This window comes from Danio rerio, chromosome 15 (genome assembly GCF_052040795.2).
Source record: "Danio rerio strain M-AB ecotype USA chromosome 15, GRCz13ab, whole genome shotgun sequence".
In the NCBI taxonomy this organism is placed as follows: Eukaryota; Metazoa; Chordata; class Actinopteri; order Cypriniformes; family Danionidae; genus Danio; species Danio rerio.
The window spans coordinates 31,612,289-31,639,840 of NC_141035.1; the positions used below are offsets into that span (position 1 = coordinate 31,612,289).

The 27,552-nt window shown below is 33.5% G+C and overlaps 1 protein-coding gene across 4 annotated transcripts; it reads right to left on the reverse strand.

The window, feature by feature from the left end:
* Positions 1-713: 713 nt before the first annotated feature.
* Positions 714-27,331, reverse strand: eml2 (EMAP like 2). 4 transcript variants are annotated; one of them, XM_087283206.1, is made up of 22 exons: positions 26,196-26,231; positions 22,308-22,493; positions 21,676-21,802; positions 18,613-18,717; positions 14,452-14,480; positions 13,929-14,058; positions 13,323-13,472; positions 11,392-11,461; positions 10,179-10,289; positions 9,917-10,012; positions 7,148-7,282; positions 6,796-6,895; positions 6,431-6,585; positions 6,005-6,130; positions 4,993-5,124; positions 4,588-4,655; positions 4,351-4,439; positions 3,609-3,706; positions 3,421-3,508; positions 3,237-3,332; positions 2,177-2,307; positions 714-1,317 (listed from the first exon to the last, which is right to left on the reverse strand). In XM_087283206.1, the coding sequence occupies exons 2-22, from the start codon at positions 22,465-22,467 to the stop codon at positions 1,192-1,194; spliced, it is 2,322 nt and encodes a 773-aa protein (XP_087139332.1). In that variant the 5' UTR covers positions 22,468-22,493; positions 26,196-26,231; the 3' UTR covers positions 714-1,191.
* Between the last annotated feature and the right edge of the window lie 221 nt (positions 27,332-27,552).

A 27,552-nucleotide genomic window follows, 5' to 3' on the forward strand; every position in this document is an offset into this window, starting at 1 on the left:
CCATTAAATAGCACTTGAGAAATATTTGTAAAATAATTACAATTTGACAGAAGGGCTACTAAAGGGCTACTAGTCTTCAACTGTATATATACACCAGAGATGGGGGACTCGAGTCACATGACTTGACTCGAGTCAGACTTAAGTCGCAAAATTTAGGACTTGCTTGACAAACACCCAAAAAAAGACTCGACTTGACTGTTAAATTACCCGAAATAACTTGCTTTTGTTGAATACAAAATCACCCCAACCCCCACCCACCCCCATATTGTGCACTATAAGATTATGGTCTTGTTTAATTAATAGTATGATTTTTTAATGGCTTTGAAGTAAGCACACACATTCCCCAGAGCAGAAAGCTACATGATTCACTAATGATGAAAGTGTAAATTCAAATTACAGTATATATATATATATATATATATATATATATATATATATATATATATATATATATATATATATATATACATATATATATATATATATATATATATATATACACCATTGCAAAAAAATTTGCAGAATATTGAAAAATCAACAAAAAATTGATTGACTTGAAAGTGACTTGCTAGACCAAGCTACGACTAGACATGAAAGAAGCAGTGACTTGACTTGACTTGAGTGCAACAAAAATTGACTTGAGTTATGACTTGAGACTCGCCTCGTACATGTTTGACTTACTCCCATCTAAAATGATCAATATACAACAGATGTTATTGGAGTAAATTCATTATGAGAAACTTTATTAACAAATAAAAGGCAAAGCACAGCTTAAGTTCACCCCTAGATATGCATCAAAAGCTAAGTGCCACAACATTATCATGTACTTTTAATATTAAAATACAGCCTCCACTAAGTGACAGCATTATGTATTTCTATAGGCTTCGGCAACACAAATAGCAGCTAAAACTCTTTAAATAGGCATAAATAGTCAACAGTAGACAACATGCTTCTTCTCCTGCACCAGAGCTCCTTCTAGTGGTCATTCAACTCTGATTGCAAGCTCAGCCTCTAACCCTCAGACAATCCCCATAATTACACCCGGGCAAGAGGCAAAACTGACTCTGGACCAGCACGTAATGGAAAACCTAATGATACAGTACACAATACAGGCAAACAGACAGCAGAGAATTAGGCACAGCAGTGCTGCCCTCTAGTGGGCAGGAGTTTACAGTGAGGGCTCAGATCAGACTAAGCCAGCACCCATTGAAGAATGCTGGTGTCCTTCCCACCGGTAGAAATAAGATGACTGTCGTCATGCAGAAAGGCAACATTGGTCACATGGCTGCTGTGCCCACCATAGATGTGGCTGGGAGCCTGCAGATAAAAATATATAGAATTATTAATTTTTAATTTAAATGGCAAATATAACAATGGTCAATACAGGTCAATAAAACCAAAAGCATGAGACTAAAGTGTGTTACTTCAAATGAAATAAACATTAGCTATTTTTACAAATATAGATAAAAAAAGGTTTGTTGCTAAAGCCTAGTCTAAAAGTTTCAAGTAGGTCTAAAAGCCTGAAGTTTTAATCGCTTGGTTAAAATCTAGATAGGATGCATGGCTGGTCGGAAGTGTGATATGCACATCAATATAGAAGCATTTTTATGACACTGTATAAAAATAATTCATATTTTTACAGTACTGTGATGGTTGGAAAGGGGGGAGACGTTAAAAAATACATTTTATTGGGTAATTTAATAGATAACATAAATAATACTCGGTACAACTACTGTTTTTACACTACTGTGACAGTTGGGTTTAGAGTTGAAATGGGGTTAGACGTTAAATAATACAATTAATGGGACATTTACTAAATAATACAAATCATTTTTGATAACTTCCTGCCGCAACTATATCTGATATAGCAGCAACCACTATGGAAGGACAGATTCTAGTTGGTTACTAGTGGTCTCTGAGCTGTTGCTTGAAAGTGTTACTATGCAGTTACCATTATTCTGGTTGGTTGCAAGGCTGTTGGGGTCAGGGTCAGGTGTTGTAAGGATTTTCTGACTAATTGTTTTAGTAAAACAAATAAATGGAACTTATTTTAGTTGAACTAGAAATCTTTAACTAAAACCCAAAAGAAATCTGAAAATCTACATAAAAAAGTATTATTTATACCACAACAATATTTAAAGTACAATAGTTATGATACTAAAGCAAAACAACTTACCCTTGGTTGAGAACAGGGGTTAGAAAACAAGTGCACTTTGCCAAAATCATCAGCGGAGGCAAGGAGGTTTTTGTCATGTGACCTGCATACAGCATTAATATCTGTTCCATCAGCACCGTCTGGCCAGATTCCTTCAAACAAAATAAAACAAACATCAAAGTTATTAATTGAATTAAATATTTATTTTTACATATATAACAATAGAAATCAAACAACAACAAAGACTAGTACAAACAAACCAATAATTTAATAACATTTTGAAAACATTAATTCAGCATTTCATAGTCATTTTCACTGAAATAAGCAAAAAATAATCATTTTAATTTTAAATAATATTCAGTTCAATTTAATGGGCCATTTTTTATTTTAATTTTATTCACAGTATTTTTAGAGAATCACAGCTCGCCTGCTTTTCCTGATGACGCTTGTGTTTAAATGGTCTTTTGATCTTGTTTTACGCTTTAACAACTAAATGAATGCTGAAGTCTATTAAACTGATTATATTTTAATTAAATGACATTATCGCTGCTGTAAAACAGGTGTGTCCAAACTCGGTCCTGGAGGGGCGGTGTCCTGGAGAGTTTAGCTCCAACCCCAATCAATCACGTCTGAACCAGCTAATCAAGCTCCTACTAGATATACTAAAAACTTCCTGGCAGGTGTGTCGAAGCAAGTTGGAGCTAAACTCAGCAGGATACCGGCCCTCCAGGACCGAGTTTGAACACCGCTGCTGTAAAAGGAACCTTATGAAATTGAAAATAGTCACATTCACCTTCACCGGATGTTTATCAGTGGCTGAAAAAAACTTGATGTGCACAAAGGCTATTCAAGTTCATTTGTATAAACCTTTTTACAATAATTATTTAAAAGCAGCTTTACAAAATGTTAACATTATTTTATTACAATCCAAACCAGGAGTCAAGTTGTTGAGTACAGTATATGGTGGGCAGTACAGTGAACAAAAATGTACACAGTTAACCTGCAGTTATACAATTTAAAGTGTACTATCAATAAAGTGATACCTACAGTATGTATACAATACACATTCAATATGACTTACCAAACACACTGAAACCCAGCACACAGGTTGAGGTGGCCCACTCCAGATTACGTACTATATCATTATTAGTAATATGCTTCCCACTGGATGCCTCCCCTTTTGAACAGGAAAAATGGGATGAGCAAAACAATGACATCGGAGCTCCATTCACTAACAGCATTGCAGAGCTGACAAAACTACTCACAGTATAAGATCTCATAGTCGCCTGAGTTGGTTACAATAAACTGGCTGTCGGTGGACCAGTCGAGATGAGTGACAAAGCTGGAGTGTCCCTGCAGATACAGGTCATGGTATTAAACAACTTTTTGATGGCTAACTATTTACAGTTTAAAAAACAGATTTATGAAGGGTTGATAAATGAACAGAACTCACAGTGCATTTGCCAACACGGCTGTATTTCTTGCCATTTTCAGTAACAGAGTAGATGTAAACAAAGTTATCGTGGGATCCTACAGCCAGGTACGCCCCATCTGTGGACAGATAGGATGTGAGTGAGGATTATGGACATATTTAATTACATTAAACACTGGGGTAACAAAGATCTGCTGGAAGGAGACATGTTTCTGACACTTGTACAGAACACACGTTATGATTTTGTGAAGTACGATACAATCCTGGATTAACATCTATGTTGATTCTGGAACATGTAAATCCTAAAAATGTAGTCCACCCCTAAACCCAAGCACAACTGTAAAATCTTCCCAAAATCAAAGGGGAATAGTTAAAAAACACTCATGAAGAAATGCATAAACCTAACCGTAAGCCTAAACTTAACATACAGAAAAAGGTAAACGTATCTTTTAATTCTGATCGGCTGATAGGAATGTTGTTCCAGGATCAACATAAATGTTAAACCAGGAACATGTCCTCCATGGTTAAATCAGGTTGGCATGTATTGAACTGTAATGTGCAAAACTGCAGCTAAGAGAAGAAAAACGGTTGATGTTTAAATCACAAATAAATTATGGTCAGATTTTGTAACATGCTGTTGTGGGTTAATTAAGATGTATTTGGTTTGTGATGTTCATTTTTCAATCAAAGCACACCAGAGATCCATCTTTCTGAGACTTTTATGACAAGAAAAAGATCAACTAAAAATGAGAAAATGACACACCTGGAGAATATTTGACAACAGAGATGATTTCATTGCCATCTGTATGCATAGAGACGAGATCACGTGTGTCAGTGTCCAGCACCAACCACCTGCAAGATGGCAAAATAGACAAGTTTGATTAAAAAAATAGCTTTTACTTGAACATATCTAATGCGTGGTCTATGGTTTAGAGGTGATAAATACTTGAAATGAGATATAAAGCATGAATGCATGATGAAATTTTTATGTCAAACATACTTTGCTGTCATGGTTCCCACAGCAACCACTGTGCCACTGGGATGAAATCCAACAGAACGTGCAGGGTCCTAAAATAATTGTAAACATATTTTTAAAAATAAATCAATCAATAAGCACATTTTTAAAACAATTATTACATTTTTAAAATAAATATAACTAAACGTTTTAAACATATGCTATATATTTTAATAAATATGAATCAACAAATATATATTTTTAAGCTGTAAAAATAACTTTACTTAATTAATTTTAAAATATTATAATTTGTAACAAATATGCACAAAAAACATTGCAAAAATTTTTAAAGCTATTATTTGCCCTTAAAAGTACAAACTTAACAATGGGATCATTGATTATGTTTACTCATTACTGTAATGAAAATGTGAACAGACAGTTCAGACAGACCTCAATGGCCTTGGTCCACAGAGGCAGATGGGAGCAGGTGTCCCACAGACAGACCTGCTTGTCTTGACCACATGTCACAAACTGCTCAGTGCTGGGATGAACATCTAAACCCCACAGCTCATCAGTGTGACCCTTTACAGAGAAAGCAGAGTAAGAATCACTTTAATTCTAAATAAATACAGTAGTTTTTTTAGAATAGTACAATACTGTAAAAATGTCTTGATGTCTTTTTTTAAATAAACAAATAAAAACATTAATATTTTGCTAAGTGTGTTTTTGTGTTGGCAACTTGACCAAACCAGCCAGCAGGTGGCACAAGTCCCTGTCTGAACCGATAATAAATGATTCTTTCAGAAAATGTGTGGCTGTCTTTTTGAATGGACCATTGAATCCCAGATGATTTTGACCCCTTGATTTGTTCAAAAGTAGATTTATTCAGGAACAATATAGGATGCTGCTTTGAGATGCACAAATGTTCTTCTCCAGGTTTACTTGGAATTAATTTAATTGTCAAAAACAGAAAAAAAGACAAAACGAAATATTAAATTTGTACTTTTGCCAAAAATGTGGACCAAAAATGTGTACTCTTGCATGTGCGATATTACTTAACTATATTGTGTTAAAAATATACAAAAAGAAAATTACATAAATGGATATTTTTGCTTTTATAATGGTGATGATGATGATAGGTTATTATTGCTGCATTATATAAGGCTCTATGCAGTAAACACCTTTGGACTTGAGATGTACTGTATTATTTTTGTTTGTATTTTTTGCAAAATGATTGAAATACTTAATGTCAGGTTGCACATGAATAATTCTGTCACGCAGTATTGATGTATAATCTATTTTAGACATGTTAGGGTTAACCCTAATAACTAATAACTCGCATAACAGCTAGTAGCCTTGTTTAAGCATGATCCCCTACTGTTTGAATCTGTGTTTTTTGGCAGTATAGTCATCTAAAAACAGGATACCTAAACACAAAATACTATCAATTGACAACCTGTACCTGAACAATAGGGGTGAGAGAACCAGAGAAAGATCCCCGTAGAACAGCATTTTTAGTTGTTCCTACAAACAATTCATCCTGTTTTCCTTCAGCAAGAGTGCGGACAGGGCCAAACGCCTCAGGAACCTGATTATAGAGAAAATATGCTGAAGAACATGTAATCTGTACATCTGAGCTAAAACATGATTTGTATAAATCGTTTTCAATTTAATGAAGTGAGTGCTGATGTAGTAGGATCTAATAAATATGACAAACACAACGCCTGGATTACATTTCATAAAATCAAAACAATAAAAGCTGTATTTTAGTGTATATGGCAATCTGCAAAAAAATAAAAATAAAATCTAAATCTATTTAATTTTTACTGAATTTTATTAGAAAAGTTATAAATTTTTACTAAGGTAAAGAAACAAAAATCAGCCTTACCTCCATCTCGCTCTTCTTGCGGTAATCATGGTCCCACAGCAGAACCTTGCGGTCTTTCCCTCCTCCAGAAACTAGTGTCCCATCCTTCAGCACACATAGAGAGAAGATGCCACCCTCATGAGCTCCTGAAACCACCTTGCTGATCCGGTTTCCACCTTTTAATAAGAGTTTACTATCAAAACACTGGCACACTATAACGGAAAATATTCACCAACAGCAGTCAAACTGATGAATGTGCATGTTTTTTTTCCTTTAACTAAACTGATTAAACTATTTAGAGCTAAAATATAGCATTTGGAAACGCATTCATAAAAAAATATATTAAATTTAAATATAAATATATAATAGCATAATTATTTCCTGACCTTTAGCCCAGATGTAGATGTTCCCGCTTGAATCTCCTGTAATTGCATCTCCATTCTCAGCAAAAGCAATGCAGAGTACATACTTGGGTTTTTCATGTTTCTGAAAGCAGCACAAACATAACCACAAATCAATAAAACCAAATTAAGTCACGGTAAGGTAATAAACTCAAATATATCATCCTATGCTGTCTTTGTATTGAAATAATTAGAAATGTACAATCCAGCTCTAAACAAATGATAAAATATAACACTAATACTATACAACACTTTATCCACAGGCAATAAACTCGATGCTATCACTATGCTGACTTTGTATTTCAGTTGGAAAAATGAAAAAGTAAATCTCGCAAACCTCAAACAGTCCTTGGCGTTTAGTGAGAGTACTTCCTTCCACTGTCCAAAAGTTGATGTGAGACTTCCCGCAGGTGACAATAAGATTTGCCTCCATAGGGTGGAAGACAGCACCCAAAACAGAGTCATTAGAGCACTGCAAAATAACACAAAAGACACTAAATAAGAGGCATTCTTACTTTGTCATGAATAGTTGCAAATTTCTTACTATGTCCCATTATTACCATAGCACATTATTACAATGGTCATACACATGTTTAGATTTTAGAAATGTATTCGATTGTAAACCTAAAAAAAGGGTTTGTTAAATAATAAAATTAAGCTTGGTCGTAAAAAAGAAATGGATTTTAAAAAGAAGACAGATTGGTGACGAGGCATTGGTTGAAATACTGTAAGATTCTGACAAATTTCTGCTCTAAAATAAGTTATTTTTTAATCTCAGGGTGAATAACAACAACTTTTCCCCCACATTGAACATAATATGTTTTAGTTTAAGAAACATTTATAATATTTTAAAGCAGTAAACATGTCAGGGTAAAATATAAAAATAAATCATTGACTTCTGCTGTCTTCATTAGTTTCAAAAACACACTTCTTTACAACTTGATAAGGAATCTTTGAGATCTTTCTTTTCTATGGATACAAAGCAGCTCTATAGCATGCTTGGATGTTATATTAGAAGCGATTTGTTTTTAAGATGTTTGCTGAATCAAGAGCTGACCAGTAACTTTTGATGTCCCTTTCTGCTGGAGATACTGTTTACCTTAAAAAAAAAAAAAAAAAAAAAAAAAAAATTTTAAATAATAAAAAACTTTAGTAATGGGATAAAAGAACATTTTAGCAGTTCTTAATCCTTGACTTTTACAAACCACAGTAAATCTTGAAACCGGTTATCTTCCCATGGCTATTAGTGACATTAGGAATGTAATTTCATAATCTCAATAACAAGTCATTTCAAGATTAAGTAGACAAACACGGCATCTTCCCAATGAAAATGACCAAAAAGCATCATGGTGGTGTACACTAGTGGCCAGGGTTTTACATACTGTACAGGTCTCTGTTATTAAAGTATGGAGTCAATCTAGGACCATACAGGTATATACTTGCAAAATAAAAAAAAAGTTTTGCAAACAAAAAATAAAGTACTGAGTAAAGATAAATAAAATGCAAATCTCCAAAAATGCAAAAGCAAAAACTATTTTTTGAGGAATAAAAATAAAATTTTGCTAACAAAAACAAAACTGCAAAGGAAGAATTAAGTTTTAAGTAATGAAAGTGAAATTAGCAAAAAAAAAAAAAAAGAAAAAAAAAAGAACTGCAAATAAAAATCAAGCAGTGCACAAAAAATAAAATAAAATAATATATGTATGTATGTATGTGTGTGTGTATGTATGCATGTATGTATATACACACACACACACACACACACACACACACACACACACACACACACACACACACACACACACACACACACACACACACACACACACACACACACACACACACAGTTGACTAAAAAGCCAATTAAAATGAGCATTGAAATCGACTGGAGAGGTTTTGTAAAGGCAATGCTATAAAAATGTTTTGCAAATTTATATAGTTTTGTTATTGCAAATATTTTAGTTTTTTTTGGCACTGCTTTTGTTTGTAAATATCATTTTTTATTTTTTAACTTAATTTTCCTTTTGCAGTTCTTTTTTTTTTTTTTTTTTTAGGAAAATATATTTTTCTCAAATATATTTTTGGAGATTTGCATTTATTTATTTATTTATTTATTTTTGCTCAATACTTTATTTTATATTTGCAAAACTTTTATTTTGCAAGTATACTGTATATGGCCCTAGACTGACTACATATAAAGCCATAACCACACTGTGCAAAGAAATTGCAAAACATATTGCAAAATTGCAAAGTAAGCCTAATGTTTTGTGTTAACTGCTTTCAAACTATTACTGTTAAAGATAGAATTATTAGTCCTGTGAAATTTACTTTGTTTTATTTTAATATTTCCCAAGTAATGTTTAGAAGAGATTTTTCCCCAACACATTTTAAATGTAATAGTTTGCATAACTTATTTCTAATAATCAATTTCTGTTGTTTTGCCATGATGACGGTGCATAATATTGTACGAGTTATTTTACAAAATACTAGTTTTCAGCTTCAAGTGCAATTTAAAGGCTTAATTAGGCCAATTAGATTAACTAGGCAAGATAGGTAAATTAGACAGTGGTTTGATCTGTAGCCAAACAAATAATATATATACTGTTAAAAAATATAAAGGGAACACTTAAAATTACATTGTTTTGTTGTAACAAAATAATAAAGTGTACCCTTAATTTTTTTAGAAGTGTACTGTATATTATGGTAGTGTTGTCAAATTAACCTTAACATTATTTAAAACAATTTTTAATAATTGTTTTTATTTCAGCAAAACTACAGTAATTTAAGTGACAGTATTTAAGCTAATAATATATTTTTTAAATCTAATAAAATAATAAATTATATTACACACACACACACGCACACACGCACACACGCACACACGCACACACGCACACACACACACACACACACACACACACACACACACACACACACACACACACACACACACACACACACACACCAAATTAAAAGAAACTAAATACTGTGGAAAAAATATAGATTTCCTTCCTGGGCCTGTTAAACATCACTTTGTAAATATTTGAAAAAGAATCAATTTTAAAGGAAGGCTAATAATTTGTTCTTCAACTATATGTCACCTCACCTTAACCTCGGCAAGCTGCTTTTCTTTCTGCCAGTCCCAAACTGACAAAATGTGATCATTTGCATCGTCAACCGCACACAAATGAGCTCCACCATTCTGTGAAGAGGAGTGGTATTATTTCCATGTAAAACACCATTGTTAATTCAGCCATTCATCACATGTTCATTATGTTATACCCATTGTGCACTATTCCCCATATGCAGCATGGCAGCAAACCACACGGATGATTTATTAAAAAACCACTATATAAAAGTTAGCTTACCGACTTTGAGAAGGCAACACAGGTGACAGCTCGGTCGAACACACCTGCTCCAATCACATGAAGAGTGTTCAGACTGACAGAGTCCCAGACACGGACATGAGGTGGCAGAGCCTGATGGGAAAACAACGATTGAGTTGTGTGTACTGTTAAGGATTTATGTATTTTTAAAATGGAATTGAAACACTGAATGAATCATTTATGTAATTCCACAAAAGAAAGTAGTAAATTCATATTTACACCATGTGTGAATGGTTATAGTCTTGCATTTTTTTGCCAGAATAGACTAATGTTTATGCGACTAATGATTTTGTAAATGTTTAAAAATATATATGTATATACAATTGAAGACAGAATTGAAGACCCCTACCCCCCATCCCAATTTCTTTTTAAACTATTTCTCAAATAATGTTTAACAGAGCAAGAAAATTTTCACGTTTTTTTATGTCATGAAAATATTTTTTCTTCTAGAGAAAGTCTTATTTGTTTTATTTCATCTAACAGCCATTTTAGGGTCAAAATTATTAAAGGATGGCTAATAATTCTGACTTCAACTGTATGTGTGTGTATGTGTACAAATATTGTTTTATATCTGGGATGGAATTTTGGATTTTATTAATAGCTAGAAGTTTTTTTATTTGAGTTATTTACTATATCTTATTAAACCAAATGATTAGTAATATTATGAAAGTAATATTAATTTACCATGTAAAATGTTGATGTTTTATATAATTAAATGTATTGTAATATGTACTTTACTTATGTGGTAAAGCAGAATTATTAACAGCCAATATTTCATTGTCACCTTATCCTTCAAAAATCATTCTAATATACTTTGTTTTGTGCACATTTCATTTTATTAATTGAAAAAAATAAATTTAATTAATTTAATAAAACTAAATATGATTAATATACTTATATATATAAAGATTTAAGAAATTATATTATATTTATTAATAATTATTTTATAAACATTTTAACAAATATTTTATTTATTGAATGTTTAATAAATTAAAAGCATAATTGTTTAATGAAATTTAATATTCCTGTATTATTATCAGTTTAAGAGCCTTTGATGAAAAACAGAAAGCCCAAATAATAAAATTTAGTGTTTAATAACATTATCATCATATTTCTGTCACTTTTGATCAATTCAATGCATCCAAAAAAATAAAAAATTCAGCACACATGCCACAGAATGCAAATGTGAACAAACTTTGCCATCTTTGGATGTTCCGGCAACTTGTCCTGTTGCTATAGTGACCATGTCTGGATGGATGGCCAAACTGCAAAGAGAACATTGACAGGATCAGAGCTTGTCAGAAAAGATTTCCCATTCCACTCTCTCGCTCTCAGGGAACAGCAAATGAATGCAGTTCAGTCCCCCAAAAAAAGCAGTAAACAGACAGTTTTGCAAACCAGCACGGACTCTTACAGTCAAAGGGAGAAAGAGCATTCCAGTGTTATTTTAATTAGCAACAAATGATAATTAGCTAATATTTTATATATACAAATACCATGTTCACATTCTGTTGCAGCAGAATTTTATTTAAAATAAAAATTTATTTCTCAAATACACAGCCATACACTGTAAAATGTGCAATGAAATGCTTATACTGTACAACTGCCTGTGACCTTATAAAAAGAATATAATTCATTCATTCATTCATTCACTTTTCGGCTTAGTCCTTTTATTATTCTGGGGTTGCCACAACGAAATGATCCACCAACTTATTCAGCAAATGGTTTTACGCAGCGGCCTTACCTTCCAGCCGCAACCCATCTCTGGGAAACATCCATACACACTCATACAGGGACAATTTAGCCTACACAATTCACCTTTAACGCACGTCTTTGGATCGTGGGGGAAACCCACACGATCACAGGGAGAACATGCAAACTACACATAGAAACGCCAACTGACCCAGCCGAGGCTCAAACCAGCGACTAACTTGCTGTGAGGCGACAGCACTACCTACTGCGCCACCACATCGCCAACGAACATAATAGCAATAAAAAATCTAAATTCTGGACTTTAATAAGTAGTTTAAAAACAGACAATTTTAGATATAGAAATAGATAGTTATAGCAATAAAAAATAAAAACAAATATAACATTTAAACTATATACTTTAGATAATGTGGTGGACAAATTCATTTAATTAATACGAAGACTTTGATTTCTATAAAACTTCTCTTTCTTACTAAAAAACATAAAGAATAGCTTCTCATTTATTAAGAAACATATGCCTTCCTAAAGATTATATATAAAAAATATATATATTACTAGAAGGGTCAATCAGAAGGTGGTCATCTGCTTATGTTTATGCATTCAAAAAGTGTAAATCCTGGCTCTAAAATCTAATGCTCTAAAGAGAACTGATTGTCAACTGTGACGAAGTGGGCCTTGAAGAAGGGGAAAGAAGATAAAACCTGGTATCTGGCTAGCCAGTGGGTCTAGCCTGATCTCACGAGGAAACATAACTATTTTACGTTTTGTCAGATTAGTGGCTAATGCGTAAGAATTCGTACGAGTTCAGTCGCACAAAAATGTACGAGGAGGCGTGGCACCCAACCCCATCCCTAACCACAACTGTCAGTGGGTGATGAGCAAATTGACTAAATTGTACGAATTAGATCTTACAAGTACCCTACAGGTGTTTTGTCAAGCCCACTCACCTCTCAGAGAACTACAACAAATAACCTAGCAACTGTTAATAGTACAAGCATTTGATATCAGGCTATAAAGCAAAGAAAAAACAAGGCAGACGAGATCTAGTTTGATTGCATGTTTATTTGAATAAACTGCAGGATTCGCTTATCTTGCAGATAAGAGCCTGTTAAGGGGGGTTAGAGCTGTCCCTAACAATGCAAATTTGCTCAGAAACCAGCAACACTTCCCCAATACAATGCCTCTTTTTGCTTAAAGACTGGCACAATATATTTGTTCATGTAGATGATCACATTGATAACATCTCCTGAACAATGACCTAGTTTGAGAATAATCTGCATATGAAATCGGAAGTGTTTTTTTGTGCTTCAACATTGGATTGATTTCTCTTCTGCTGTTGTTTAACTATTTGGTCAAAAACACAAAGGGCTCTCTTAAATGAGTATTGCATGAACTTAATGAAAACAATATATTTACCACTTGACATCATCGTTGTGGCCCAGATAGTGCCTTTGTTGCTGCTCTTCAACGTTGTAAAGCACCACTACGGAAGCATTAAAGTACACAATCTCTCCAGTCGGCAGCAGGTAGAGGTTAGAGCGACAGTCTCTTCCCCTATAGCCATAACTAATGGAGTGTGTTAAGAAACAAAAAGGTTGAACTGCAGACCAAACACTGTAAAAAATGCTTTTCTTACATGTATTTTTTTGTCTTATTTATAGTTCAAATATTTAAAAACTTTTAAAATCAAGAAGCATTGTCTAAACAAGCAAAAAAAAAAAGTATCTTGTTTTAAGAAATAGTATGCCAATATTAAGTGAGTTTTTACTTAAAACAAGCAAAATCATCTGCCAATAAGGTAGGCAAATAATCTCCTTTTTCTTTTTGACTTATTTGACTTATTTAATTAAAAAAAAAAAAAAAAAAAAAATATATATATATATATATATATATATATATATATATATATATATATATATATATATATATATATATATATATATATATATATATATATATATATTTTTTTTAATATATACACATTTATTTTTATAAATATTGCTATGTAAATGGCAAGGATACACCCATTGAAGTTTCAGCTTGCGCTCCGGCAGCGCCACCTTGCTTTCAAGACTGTAGCTGTACCTCAGCTGGTCTGGAATATGCATGGTGATCGGACGTCCACGTAAAAACATCCGAACGTAACCCTCATCTGTTCAAGACAAACATGAGCGGCCACAGAAAAACATGCTTTGTTAAGGATGATTTGTCAAATTATCCTGACCCTACTGACAGAGCCTAGAAACCAACTGTCTTGCCCATTACAGAATGAGACTGAATGGAGGCATTACGCCAATCCATAATGGTTTCTATGTTTAATGCAGAAGATAATGGGATCGGTAAAGGCTCATATATAACAGTAATTTCCCATAACACACGGCTCAGTTTCTTACCATAAAACCAGCTTCTGCTGTAGTCAAATATCACATGCATTTAGATAAAAAACATGCAAAAAATAAAATAAAATTTTAAAAATCACCCACAGAGCCCTACTATGTCTTTTTGTTTTAAGAATAAACTAATCAATCAAAAAATTTAAACTTACCAGCATTGAAGGAGCACTCTTTGGTTTTGCTGAAAAACAAAACAAAAGAGAGAGAAACACATCATTTATTTTTATCATCACAAAAAAAAAAAAAAAAAAAAAACAGTCAGAAACCGCACCAATAGTAAACAAAAATTTTTAGAAAACATTTGTAAAAAGTTTGTTTGCCGTCTTGGACTAGTGTTTTTGTGAGAGGATGACTAATTCATTGAGCTCATCCATTGATTCTGACCCAGCTTTCATGTGGCCTTTGATAGCACTGTGTGCAATGAAGAGAACACTGAGCTAAAGCGACAGGAGGCCAAAACTGCTTTCAACTTTAGTTACAGAGTCTGTTTACATGAGCAAACATTTGGTGGGGAGCCAGAATTGGCGTGGATTTTGCTTTGAAAACATTTCCACAAAATAGCTTTAAACATGCAGGCATTGAAAATAATGTCTGTTTGTGCGCGCGTTTAAGCAATTGCTTTACCAAACCACACAGTTTCCCACTTCCCATATGCTGATGCATGACTGTCATGGCTGACAGGCTGTCTCAGACAAGCTAAACGTGGTAAATTAGACCCATCAATCCAGCAGTATTTGCTGGAATAGGTTTGTGTCACTCCAGTTATCCACATGGGAATCAGGATGGACGGCACACTGTTTCTGGCTGGAAAACTGGACATTTCTGTACAGTAGTTAGAGGGCATAATAAACAGTTGATGTGTAAAGGGGAAAAAATTGGGTGATACTGAACAGAAACGATCTACACTTTTCTGTTTGCGTACTGTACACACAGTCATTAAAGCTTGAAAGTGGGCCACACCAAAACAAGCATCACATCTAATAACCGTTTTACAGAGTGATCAAAAGCATGCAATGTATTATAAAGGCAGTATATATAAAATATATATGTTCTTTATGTATACAGTGTACACCACAAATTATATTTTGGTATTTGTTTTATAACTTGTAGTGTGATATTTACATGGATTTCTATACACAGGCATACTGTTAAATGTAAACCAAGACAACATCTTTCATTTACAATAATTAGTTTTATCTAATGGCACACAATATGGCAGCTGTCCATGCAAACATTTTTTCATAAGCACATCCTGGAAAAATCCATTTAACAAGCTTAAGACTTTAGGCTGTGTAGCATCCAAACTCAATATACTGCTGTGAGTATGAAGCACTAATGTGCTTGACCTAAAAGAAGCTCTATACTAATGCACCGACTATGTACAGTACACACCCATCCTTAGAACACTTGGTACAGTTGACAAGCTACAATTTGACAATTCATGGATTCATAAAAAGATGCCATAAATACATGCAATTCAATACAAAATAAACTGAATCTCTAAAAGCTACCGTTAAAGTCGTATGTGATGTCCTTCATAGCATTTTATTTCCTATTGTAGAAATTACTCTAATTTGACTGCATTGTTTGTGCGTATGTGTGTGTGTTCCATGTTTAATACATACAGCTGAAAAGCAACAAAAATCAATATCTGACTCAGATTGCTAGATAAGCATTTAGTAATGCACTAAAGCAATTAGTAAAACATGCATTATATACAGCATGCCTTCAACTTGAATGGAAGTTGAAAAGATAATCATCTGTCATGCTAATGAGTTTAAAAGAAATAACGGCTCCAAGGCAGTTGGAAACATGCACATTTTTGCTAAATGACGTTGCATAAACTGCCCCTACAAACAAACAAACAAAACCAAAGGCTTTCACCTCAAATTAAAAATCATCCTTAAACAGTCATCTGATTCATCTCTACTTGTAAAGTTTGCTTCTTTTTCTTTTATTCCCATTTGTAAAATTACATCACTAACTCAACCCAGGTGTGTTCGCTTTGCTTATCTATAGAAGCCATGATGCTGCTTGTCTACCTATGTTTGCTTTGTTATTGGAAGTTGAAACTAGTTCCATTCTCAGCCTCACCCAACCCACAGTTTGTGATTTGAAGAGCCTAACAAGAGCGTGAACGTTACCTGGTTGACTTCTTCATGTTGCTTTTCCTGTTATTTCCTTTAACTACTAGCTGGAATTTGCAGAGGCGTCAAGCAGAAGACTGAGTTCCTTGTTTGAGTAAACTTCAGCTCTGCAGGAACATGGACCTCGCTAACCAATGGCAGGACACTTCCTCAACGTGCATGACAGCCCCTTTTGGGTGACCACACCTCCTGGTGCTTCATTGCAGTAATATGAAACAGTCTGTGTGGTCAGCAGGCTGTTTCAGTGGTGAACTAAGTGACTGTGTGGAGTTGCCATGCGCCTCACAAAGTCAAGTCTTAAACAATCATAACGCCATAAATATAATCCTATAAGGTGGAGGATTATCTGATGTAGAAACATCCTGAGGGAACTTGGTGGGGAACTTCTTAGAACAGTTCATTAATCTTTTAGCTGAATGAAGTTTTCATTGTGTAGTAGTTTGTGACTGTCCCCCTCAGGCCATCACCATATTTATTTTTGTTGTTTTTCTTCAGTAGAGCATTAAAAAGGATTTTTAGCTGAAACTCTGACCCTTGGTGATTTATAAAATGCAAGTCAATTGCTACTGGCACTACACAACATACACCAAAACATACACAACAAAATAATTAATGTCTAATGTAGCAAAAAAAAAATAAAAAAAAAACTAATATCCATTGACTTGCTATTGATGAATCACTAAGAACCACAGTTTCAGCGGAAAAGAAAATCTTCTTTAATGTCTAATTTCCTCTCGAATGTACTTGTTATCCTCATTTCCTCAGTGAAAATAAAAAAATAGTTTTAATTGAACACTACATTAAGTGATAAAGTGCTTAATGGATTTCTGTTCATGAAAGTTTAATGAGAGTTTCCCAATGTTTGTTATACAGATCTGATAGCAGCACACTTCTGACTGATAGCACTAATACTTCTATTGACAGATGTCCAGCATGAGCATCAGTGTTTACATCCCTTCCTGGAACTGCATGCATGCACATCATAAATGATTGATTATCTGATCCCATTGTTCACAAGCCTTCTTGGTGTGAGCACAAACACATTTACTAGTGAAATACCTTTCTTACTATGAAAAAGAGTACAATAACATTCAAATAGTTGGAGTTGATAAGATTTTATCACAACATTTATCAATGCTACATTTAGTTGATTTAAAGTTGTAAAGCATAAACATTGTTCAATTTTATTTGAAATAAAATGTACTTTTCTTTCAAGTTTTAATTTAATTTATTTAGGGTAATTTATTCCTGTGATGGCAAAGAGTAATTTTTAGTATCATTATTTCATCTTGAATACCACACGGTCCTTCAGATATAACACTAACACTTGCTTGTTGATGTTGATCAGTCTTTTTCTATGCATTGCATATACATCAATTCAAATAAATTACTAGCATATATAAATACAATGAGCAAAAAGTTAAATAAAAAGTGTTTTCTGGTTTTCTGGAAAGTCTAACATATCAATCAAACATAAAATAACATGGTCATTGTATAAATAATCTAAAAATAAATATATTTAAATCTTTTAATCTTTAATAAATAATCTAACCCTGCGATGTAACTATTGTGATATTGATGCTCAAATGATATATTGTTCAGCCCTAATTTCAAAAATGTTGTTGTGCTTTTTTAAACTTAAAAAATATACGAAAACATCAATAACAATTACTTAAAATAGTTTGTTTGTAACATAAAACTCCCTTTTGGTCATGTTGATGTGTTTAAGAAAGCTTTTTAACTATTTCTGTAGTCGTGTATTTTTATATCTAGAAAACAGGCATTCTGCACAGAATCAGCATGCAAGTATAACATCATTCTATTTGTAAGTTAGAACTAAACAGTCAAAACTGTACACTTAATAGCATATTTTAAAATATCAATACCATGAGAATAAAAATGTCAGCCTTTCATTTTGATTTTGCTTAAATTATAGAAGAAAATGTTTTATGGATACTCCACCTCATTCCCATTATACTGTTTCTGGTGCTTGCTAACCAAAGGTCTGGACTTGTTATCTAATTAGACACTGAGGTAGCATCTATTTTTAGCTGTGTTGACGTCTTGTACTAGCCTAACGGTTTAGAGCGAAGGAAAATGACTGAACTTCAATTCTATGTAGAGTACAAGAAAAATCTAACTGCACTTTATTCATAAAAAAGGTACCTGTCTCTCTTTCCGCATGTTGAACTGCTGGATGAGGTGGTTCTGCTGCGGGAATCGGCCATCTCCTTCTTCACTGTGGACAGGCGTTCAGTGGACATGCTCTTCCTGACACACAGAAACCAAAGCTTGAGGAAGACAATGACTGAGGCACAATGCAGAGGGCAGGTGAGAAAGACATCAAAGAAACAGGAGGACAAAACAGGTCTTGGGCTAGGCAGAAAATATGACATCACACCACCTTAAAATGCATGTTTAATCTCAATTAACTTATGAACTTCATACATGTGTTTTTTTTTATTAATTTTTAATGAATGTTTTTTCCAAGAATCCATACATTGATCAATTGATAAGATTTCTATTCTAAATAAATACTGTTTTCCCCCAGTACTGGGTTGTCCACTGCGTAAAATATATGCCAGAGTAGTTCACAGTTCATTCCACTGTGGCGACCCCAGATAAATCAGAAACTAAGCTGAAGGAAAATAAAGGTGCAGTATGAAATTTTGACACCTCAGATCTTGAAGATAAAATAAACCGTTTGAAACTGAACTTAATAACTAAAGAGTGAGTGATTCAACATGTATATTTAATAATGTTAAAGAGGGTTAATAAGTATTATTTAGTTTATAAACCTTACCATTTTGTGAGTGAGTGCATATTCTGTGCTTCTGAATGGTTGTATTTAAATTTTGGTCATGTTTCGTCTGATGCAAACAGCCAAATTGTTGCGTAACTCATCACAAAACGTGTTGTTCGGACACACGGTTACAATGTAACCTGCTCACCAAATGTTTACATTTGTAATATTAATATAATTTGCTAATTAATAACCTCATGTGGAACTGAATCTGCGGGTCTGCAGCTGGATATTATTGTCTTATTATTGAGATTATTGATATCAATGTCAATAATTTATATTATTGACATTTCGGAGTCTGCTACTGTCCACCAGAGGTCACATTTCGGTCACGGATGCATGCTTTCAGAGCCTTTGTGAATGAATGAATGAATGGATGAATGAATTAAACACAAGGTTTTCCACCAAGGCAGCCTGGAGTGCCGAAATATAATTGGCTAAACTGGGACTGGGCAGACCAAAACAAAGACGGAAAACGCATTTTCAAAGCAGAATATCTGACTTCAACACTGTTTTTCAGATAAACAAGTTTGTTCACTTAGCATGTTACTTAAATATTTGCAGACATATTGTGGTAATTTATGCTTTAGTAGAGTCAAAAACTTACATACAGCATCTTTAATAAATGAATAAATACCGTTCTTTTATACTTTCTATTCATCAAATAATTCTAAAAGAAATGTAGCACAGTCTCTACAAAAAATCTAACAAGCGGATTTCAACATTAAAGCAATAGTTCACCCTAAAATAGAAATTGTCCCATAATTTACTCATACTCATGATGATAAGCCATGACTTTTTTCTGTCACACAGTTGGAGTAGTTTTAAATTTTATCCTGGCTCTATGTATAATGTTGAAGGATAGTGGCTTTTCAAACTAACCCATATGCAGAGGGTTAACGTATGTCTTATGAAGTGGATTTGACTGATGTGTTTTTGTAACAAAAATATTTCACATTTTAAAACTGACTTCGGATGAAATAAAAGAAGCAATTCATGTTATGCGTGACTGATCAATATGACGTACAGTATGACGCATGACTCATTGCAGAAGCTCTGGGAACAAATGCATCTCACTGGAACCACTTATCACACTGTATATTTACCACAAAAGACAACATCACACAAGAAAACTATTTAGCTTGGTGTTATTGTATAATGTTATACAGTAGTTTACTCACATAATGTGTCTTTCCATGTTCATGAGTCATACATCAGTCGCGTATTATGTGCAATCACCCACCACCAGAAGTTAGGGATTGGGGTTCATAATTTAAGAATTACATAAGTAAAAATTACATTACCCCCTCGAGACATTTGGGTTAGTTTTATGACAAATTTACACTATCCAAAACCACCATACAGTGTGGAAGTGCCGGGATAACATTTAAAACTACCCTGATTGTGTTCATCTGACAGAACAAAGTCATCTTATACACCATGGACGACTTCAGGGTGAGTATATTATGAGGCAATTTAATTTTTGGGGGGGAAATATTCCTTTAATAATAACAAAAATTCAATTTTAGTTGTAGTTTTTACGGTTTTAACTAGATTATTGGTAAAATGATGTATATCAATAAACTGATTAAGAGAACTGAAAAAGAGAAACGCATTTCAAAAACAAACAAATATTGCTGAAAAAAACATTTAAACAGTAGTTTACATTATTGAAAAGATTATCATACTAATGGTATGCTTATCTGAATACTGAGTACTGTTTTACACTATTATATAGTGGTGTGCAAATACTATGCAGTACTGTGTATACTGATATTGTAATACTAATATTTTGGAATTGCAAGCAGAACAATATGCCTAGTTTTATCATGTTTAAGAATTATATTAATCACCTTTAATCTTTAGCAAAGTAGTTAGCATTACAGGATATTACTGTCACTTGTATTATATTTCTATTTGAAACATGTTTATCAAATAATAATTATTGAACTTATTACACTGTTTTGCATTTTCAGTTCAGATTGGCCAGTCATTTTGAGACTGATAAGTGCTGCTAGATCACTTTTAACTTTCTAACAAACAAAAAGAACAGCATGAACATCAAATATTGGGTGAATTGACATATTTTCACATTTTATAGACTATCTCAGATTATGTCACTCTGGAAGTATGAAAAAACAACAGGCTGTTAATATTAATTATCAAATATTATGATTATTATTACAATGTACAAGAACGTACAGGTCATGTGAGTCATTACAGGCATAAATGTCTACAGCTCCTTGATTATGCAGATCCTTTATATCTCATATAATAGTTTATTACTCAATGCTGCCATCTTGAGGTAAAGAAATACCCTTGCACTTCAACATGTGTGAAATCTGTTTCAAGAAGGCTTGGAAATTTTCTTTTCATATAATCACTTTTTGCCTATAAAAATTATATATCTTGTTAATAGCTCTCACCTCTTGATAGACATCAGCACTTCCTTTTTTGGAGATGAGGGAGAGGAAGGAAAGCCGCTCAAGCGTTTTGTTTGCACATAGCCATTTGTCAGAGGCTTGGATGGCAGAGCTTGCAGTATCTGCCGAACTAAATCAGGAAGGAAAAAACAGTGAGATACTGTAACATGCAAATGTTTTTTTACCTCCCACATGGAAATTTTTATACAACCCCTACATGTGTATTAAAATACATTGTTGGTTGACATATCAGTTTATCTAGCTCACACGAAAAAGAAAACCCCTCTGCTAACATACTGTAATTTACAATTTTCAATCAGTAAAGAAATAATTTCAATCTAAATCAAACTTAATCTGCGGTTGCCACAGCGGAATGAACCGCCAACTTATTACACAGAAATGACAACTGACCCAGTCGAGGCTCGAACCAGAGACCTTTTTGCTGTGAGGCGATCATGCTACCCACTGTGCCAACATAACACCCTCAGCAAAGAAATCTTGAAGAATATTTACTCTCTTTTTTTTTATTAGAGTTCAAGTATTTATTGATAGAAACATATTCCAGTGGCAGTTACTATTTTTATAAGCTCTAATGATGTAATGAAAGCAACATAATGTCATGATGAAGCTCTGACCTTTAGTAGGTCCACTTTTCTTGTTGCTGGCTTGTGTGATCTCCTCACAGCAGCCCAGTCGTCTCAAAGCATCGGCCAGCGCCGCCTTTAGCAGCTGAATCTCATCCTCCTGCAGCTGCACCCTCTGCTCCAGGTGAGAGAGACGGTCGTCCATCTCCATCCCACTGCCGGCTGATACGTTATCATCTAAAATTGATCAACAACACACATTAACAGCTACAGTAAATCAGTAATCCAGCTGTAACGACAATGCAACTTTTTATTAATAGACTGATACATAAACATACAGTATACAGTAATTCGGAATTTTGTTTGCACACAGTTGAACTTTTTTTATTTATTTATTTATTTTTATTTTATTGATCTTTCAATTGGGTTAATTTAATTACTTGTTGATTTTTGTGTAAAATTTTTGACTTTATTAAAAATAATTATTTTAATATTCATTCTTTTTGTATCCCTTTTACTGCTCACTGGTTTGGTCCTCAGAGATATGATACAATATTTGTAAATAATAGCTTACAGTGGAAAGGAATTAATACAAAAAAAGTAACTCCTGTTATCGTAAAATTGAAAATACATTTAATTTTTTTCTTTTTTTTTATTTACATTTGAAAACTTAAGTCACATTTTAAAATTTCTTTTCCTAATAAAATATCAAAACCAGTGGATGAATTAGAGCATAAATAATTAGGAAACAATGGAAATATCATTCTAAATGAAGATAATCTGGGGTTACACTTTTAGAACACTTTTTGTTATGAATAAAATCTTCTCTTTTTTTGGTATTTTATTTACAGTATGTATCTATTCAAGAAAATCTAAAATATTTATTTGGCAAAAAACGTTTTCAATTACATTTTAAAAAATTCTGTCAGACTCAATAATCCCCTTTATCCATCGACTAAAATAGCACTGGATCCAACAATTAAAAATAAAATTCAGAAAGATGACCACAACTCTTCTCATGCTTTTTTTTTCTATTTTGGATATCTTAGAATCAACATGTGGAAAAATCTGTGATTAAATCGAGAGATTACAAAGGCATTAAAAAAAACAACAACAACAAAAACAACGACAACAACAATATACTGACACAAAACTTCAAACCACTTAAAAACAAAACTAATTGGAAAGCCGGACTGAATAAATGAGCAGTATTCAGAAGCTAACAATGCTGATTCACTGTGGCGGCCATCAGATGACTTCATTCAAATTTACGTCCTATAAATATATCCGGCAAACAAAACCACATTGAAAATCTCAAACAAATTTACATTGTTCCAACTATAGCTGGTCAAAAAAAAAAAGTACAATTAAATCACACTGCACATTAAAACACATTGCTCCTTGACTTTATCTCAGTCTCAAGGGCAATGCATCAGTAAATGTGCATATTCAATAAACCCTCATTTAATACACAAGCAGATAAAAGCAGCATCAGCAGGTGGCAAGCATCAAACAATAAAAGTGAAAAAAAAAATTTGCAAGGTGAGAAGAACGCCGGATGAAGCTACTAGTGATGCTGGAAGACAAAAGCAGTGTGGAGGAAACCGGATGCTAGCAGTTAACCTAACATGCTGAAATATTCATCATCCCGTTCTGCTTGCATTCTCCTCCTACCTGCCATTCCAGTCAGAACTACTGTGTATGTCCGCCTGTCAGTCAGCCGCCCGAACAGCCTGATCCTTTACAGGTCTCTAAGGGCTTCCCTAAAGGTGCCAAACGCCTCCCTGGCCAAAGATTTTTCCTCTTGGCTTTGCTGGACGGATGATCCCGTGTCTGGACGTTCTTCCTCCCCCTCCCCCACCCTCAGTGCTAAAGAGGAGAAGGGTGATGTTTGTAACAGGACGCTGTTCTCCGTTTCTATGCGGTAGAAAACTGCTGGTGGTGCTGCTGTTGTAAAGAGAGCTTTGGCTTGATTCCAGACCTGTCAGACGCATCGGCCAGGCACTACCAGGAAGTGCACTGACCAATGGGACACTGAAGTGTGTATGTGCATTTGACATTTTTACGACTTGTTGTTTTATACCTCTAGGATGCATACTCATTTTATTATCAATAAATGGCACTTTGGGGGGTTTTGAAGTGCTTTGACCTCAGATATTTACATTGAGTATTTAAAGCAGCTCAATGTTACTGTAATGTGGAAAGACACCCTGTCTGACCCGGTCTCATCCTATACTGTCTACCCATCCATCTGTCGTTCAGCCAAACCATCTGTCGCAGAAACTGACCTGCTGGAAAACCCAAACAATGGTCACGATGTACACCGATACCTGTCACTGAGAGAACCTGTTATTTACAGGAACTGGTCAAACAATTGCTTCTAAATGACAACAGCAACAAGACGTTGCTTGTAGGAAGATGGCATATAATTATAATATCAAGTAACCTAACAAAACACTTTCAGTGATTTAAGAAAATAAATGATATAACATGGTAGATGTTTTTGAATAATTTTTTTTATTGTGCTTTCTCTTTTTCTTTCTTTCTTTCTTTCTCTCTTTCTTCATTCATATAAAATAAAATATAATTAAATGTGGTATAATAAAATAAATTCATATTTAATATTTATAAATAAATATGGTATAAAAAATAAATATGTATTTAATGATTTTAAATATAATACATTTCTTATACTTTAAAATATATGCTATAAAGTACTTTGCTATTCTATCTGCATGTAAATTTCTGTTATTACACTAAAGTATAAATAAATAATATGAAATATTGTGTATAATAGTTATACACATCATTATAATAGTATAATGTTAATGAGGCATTTTAATTGTGCTTGTTTTGTTTTATTTTATTTTATTCATTCATTCATTCATTTTATTAAATCATATATCAATACATTTGATTTTATTGCAATAAAAATACTGTATAATAATATAGAACATTTTAATAATATTAAGTATATTAGAATCATTTATTTATAAATTTCTATTAAACATTTGCAGGCGCTTTCTGTTCTTTAAAAAAAATTATACTTCATAATGATCGCCTCAACAGGCTTTATGCACAGCTAGTGTTTTTCAGCCAATGATAAATTTCTTGTGAAAGCTTAATGTGACTATTTTCAATTTCATAAGGTTCCTTTTACAGCATCAATGTTGTAATGTAATTACAATACACTCAGTTAAATAAACTTAAGCATTCATTTAGTTGTTCAACCATAAAACAAGATGATAGATCATGTAACCACAAGCATCATCAGGATCAGCAGGTTAACAGAGAAACTTCTTTGACAACGCAAGATAAAAAAAACTATCATATTTTAAAGACATATTTTAATGCAGTGCTTCTTATTTAATGCAGTGCTTAAATAAGAATATTATTTAATGCAGTGCTTCTTGTTTGGTCTGAGACCCACCTTATATTGTATATCTAACAGGCAGTGAAGATAGCTGTTTTTTAAAGAAATTAGACCTTAAACGTGGCAATTTTATAATGAAAAGACAGTTCACCGGAAGAGCTGAATACATATACCACACTGGTTCTGACACAAATTCGGTTCTGCAATACTAGTGAAAATAAATAAAATTAATTTAACTAGCCATGAAAATAACAAAATGATAAATAGAAATAATAAAATACAATCAAGCATATAATCATGCAGCTAGAAAAAGCAAAATCAATAGGCTTATCATGTCTAGCAGGGAGAGTCTTATCTTATAAATGTTGTTGAGGTCAAAGGCTGTGTGTTTAAACAAACACACGTAATGATATTTGATGCACATTAGTCTTTTGACAAACCAACTAATTATTACTGCTAAATTAAATTTCTGCTGTTGTTTACACTTTAAAAAGGGTGTAAAATTTAGTTGCTGGAGGGTGAAAGACCAGCAGAGTTTACTTCCAACCCTGCTCCCAAACACTTACCTGTTGATTTCAAACAAGCCTGAAGGGTTTGGTTAGATTGATCAGGTGTGTTTAATTAAGGTTAATGCTAATTTCTGAAGGCCAGCTGCCTCCAAACTTCACTTCAGATCTAATCAACAGAACTTAGGCAAAAAGGTAAAAAGATGTCAAAAATGTCTGCATTAAAGTTGGGGATTTTTATATTTTCTACCGTGTGTCATATATATATATATATATATATGACACACGGTAGAATATATAAAAATCCCCAACTTTAATGCAGACATTTTTGACATCTTTTTACCTTTTTGCCTAAGTTCTGTTGATTAGATTTTAATTTTTATTTAATATATACATTTTTGAATACAGATGTGTAATATTTGTCATAATGCTGCTGACAATATTATGTTTTTTTTGTTGTGTTTTTACTTTAGGGAGACACTGTTGGCCAGATAAACCCATCTAAATAGCTTGGTAATGTTATACATTGGATTACTAGGTCACAATAAATAAGTAACTCAGTGCATTATTTCCATTTAAAACCTGCACGGCTGAAAATCAAACAACAAAGGCCCAATGAAGCAAACTGAATCAGTTTTATGAGAGGCTCATATTAACAGATGAATAAGAAAATGAATAGAAATGTAACAACATAATTGTCTTTAACACCTTTCCAGAGACTACTGTATGTTCTCACACCAACACAGAGATCGCAGACGCACAGCATATAATTAGCGATAAGAAAATGTTTCAGGGACGAATTAAATTTGCATGCAGGCTATATAAAACTGATGAGTAATTTAAATATCTTCCTCACAGAAAACACAACAGACAGTAGTTTCTTTTGTTATTGTGCCCTGGCAGGCAGTGACGCACACTGACACGTCAAAATAACGTTAGGGAATTTCTGGAAAACTGATATGAAAGACAAAAATAGCGTACACGTTTGTAATACGTGACGAAAACAAACCATGTCGCGGCATTCAATATAAATGTGCTGTCTAACTTACCGTTGCAGTACCGAAGCAGAAGGGTGTTCGTGTCGTACAGGTTCCCACATGAGGCTACTCGCTCCGACATGTCCTTCTTCTGAGCAAATCCTTTATTATTTCTCCCTATTTTAAAACGCCTGTCCTCAAATCCGTCTTCCCACTTTTCTGACATACAGTACGAGTGAACCTTCTACACCTTTCCGCCGACGACAACCTGTACTGCCTGCGTTTCTATAGCAACAGCCTCACCGCTCATCTGCTACCCAGAGGGAACAAGACAGCATGTTTACGTTACTCTCTGAGTCCCATAATAAAATAAGAGGCGCCGCTACTTTTACTATGAGCACAATGTGCATATTTATTCAGATATGACACACTGCTTAGGC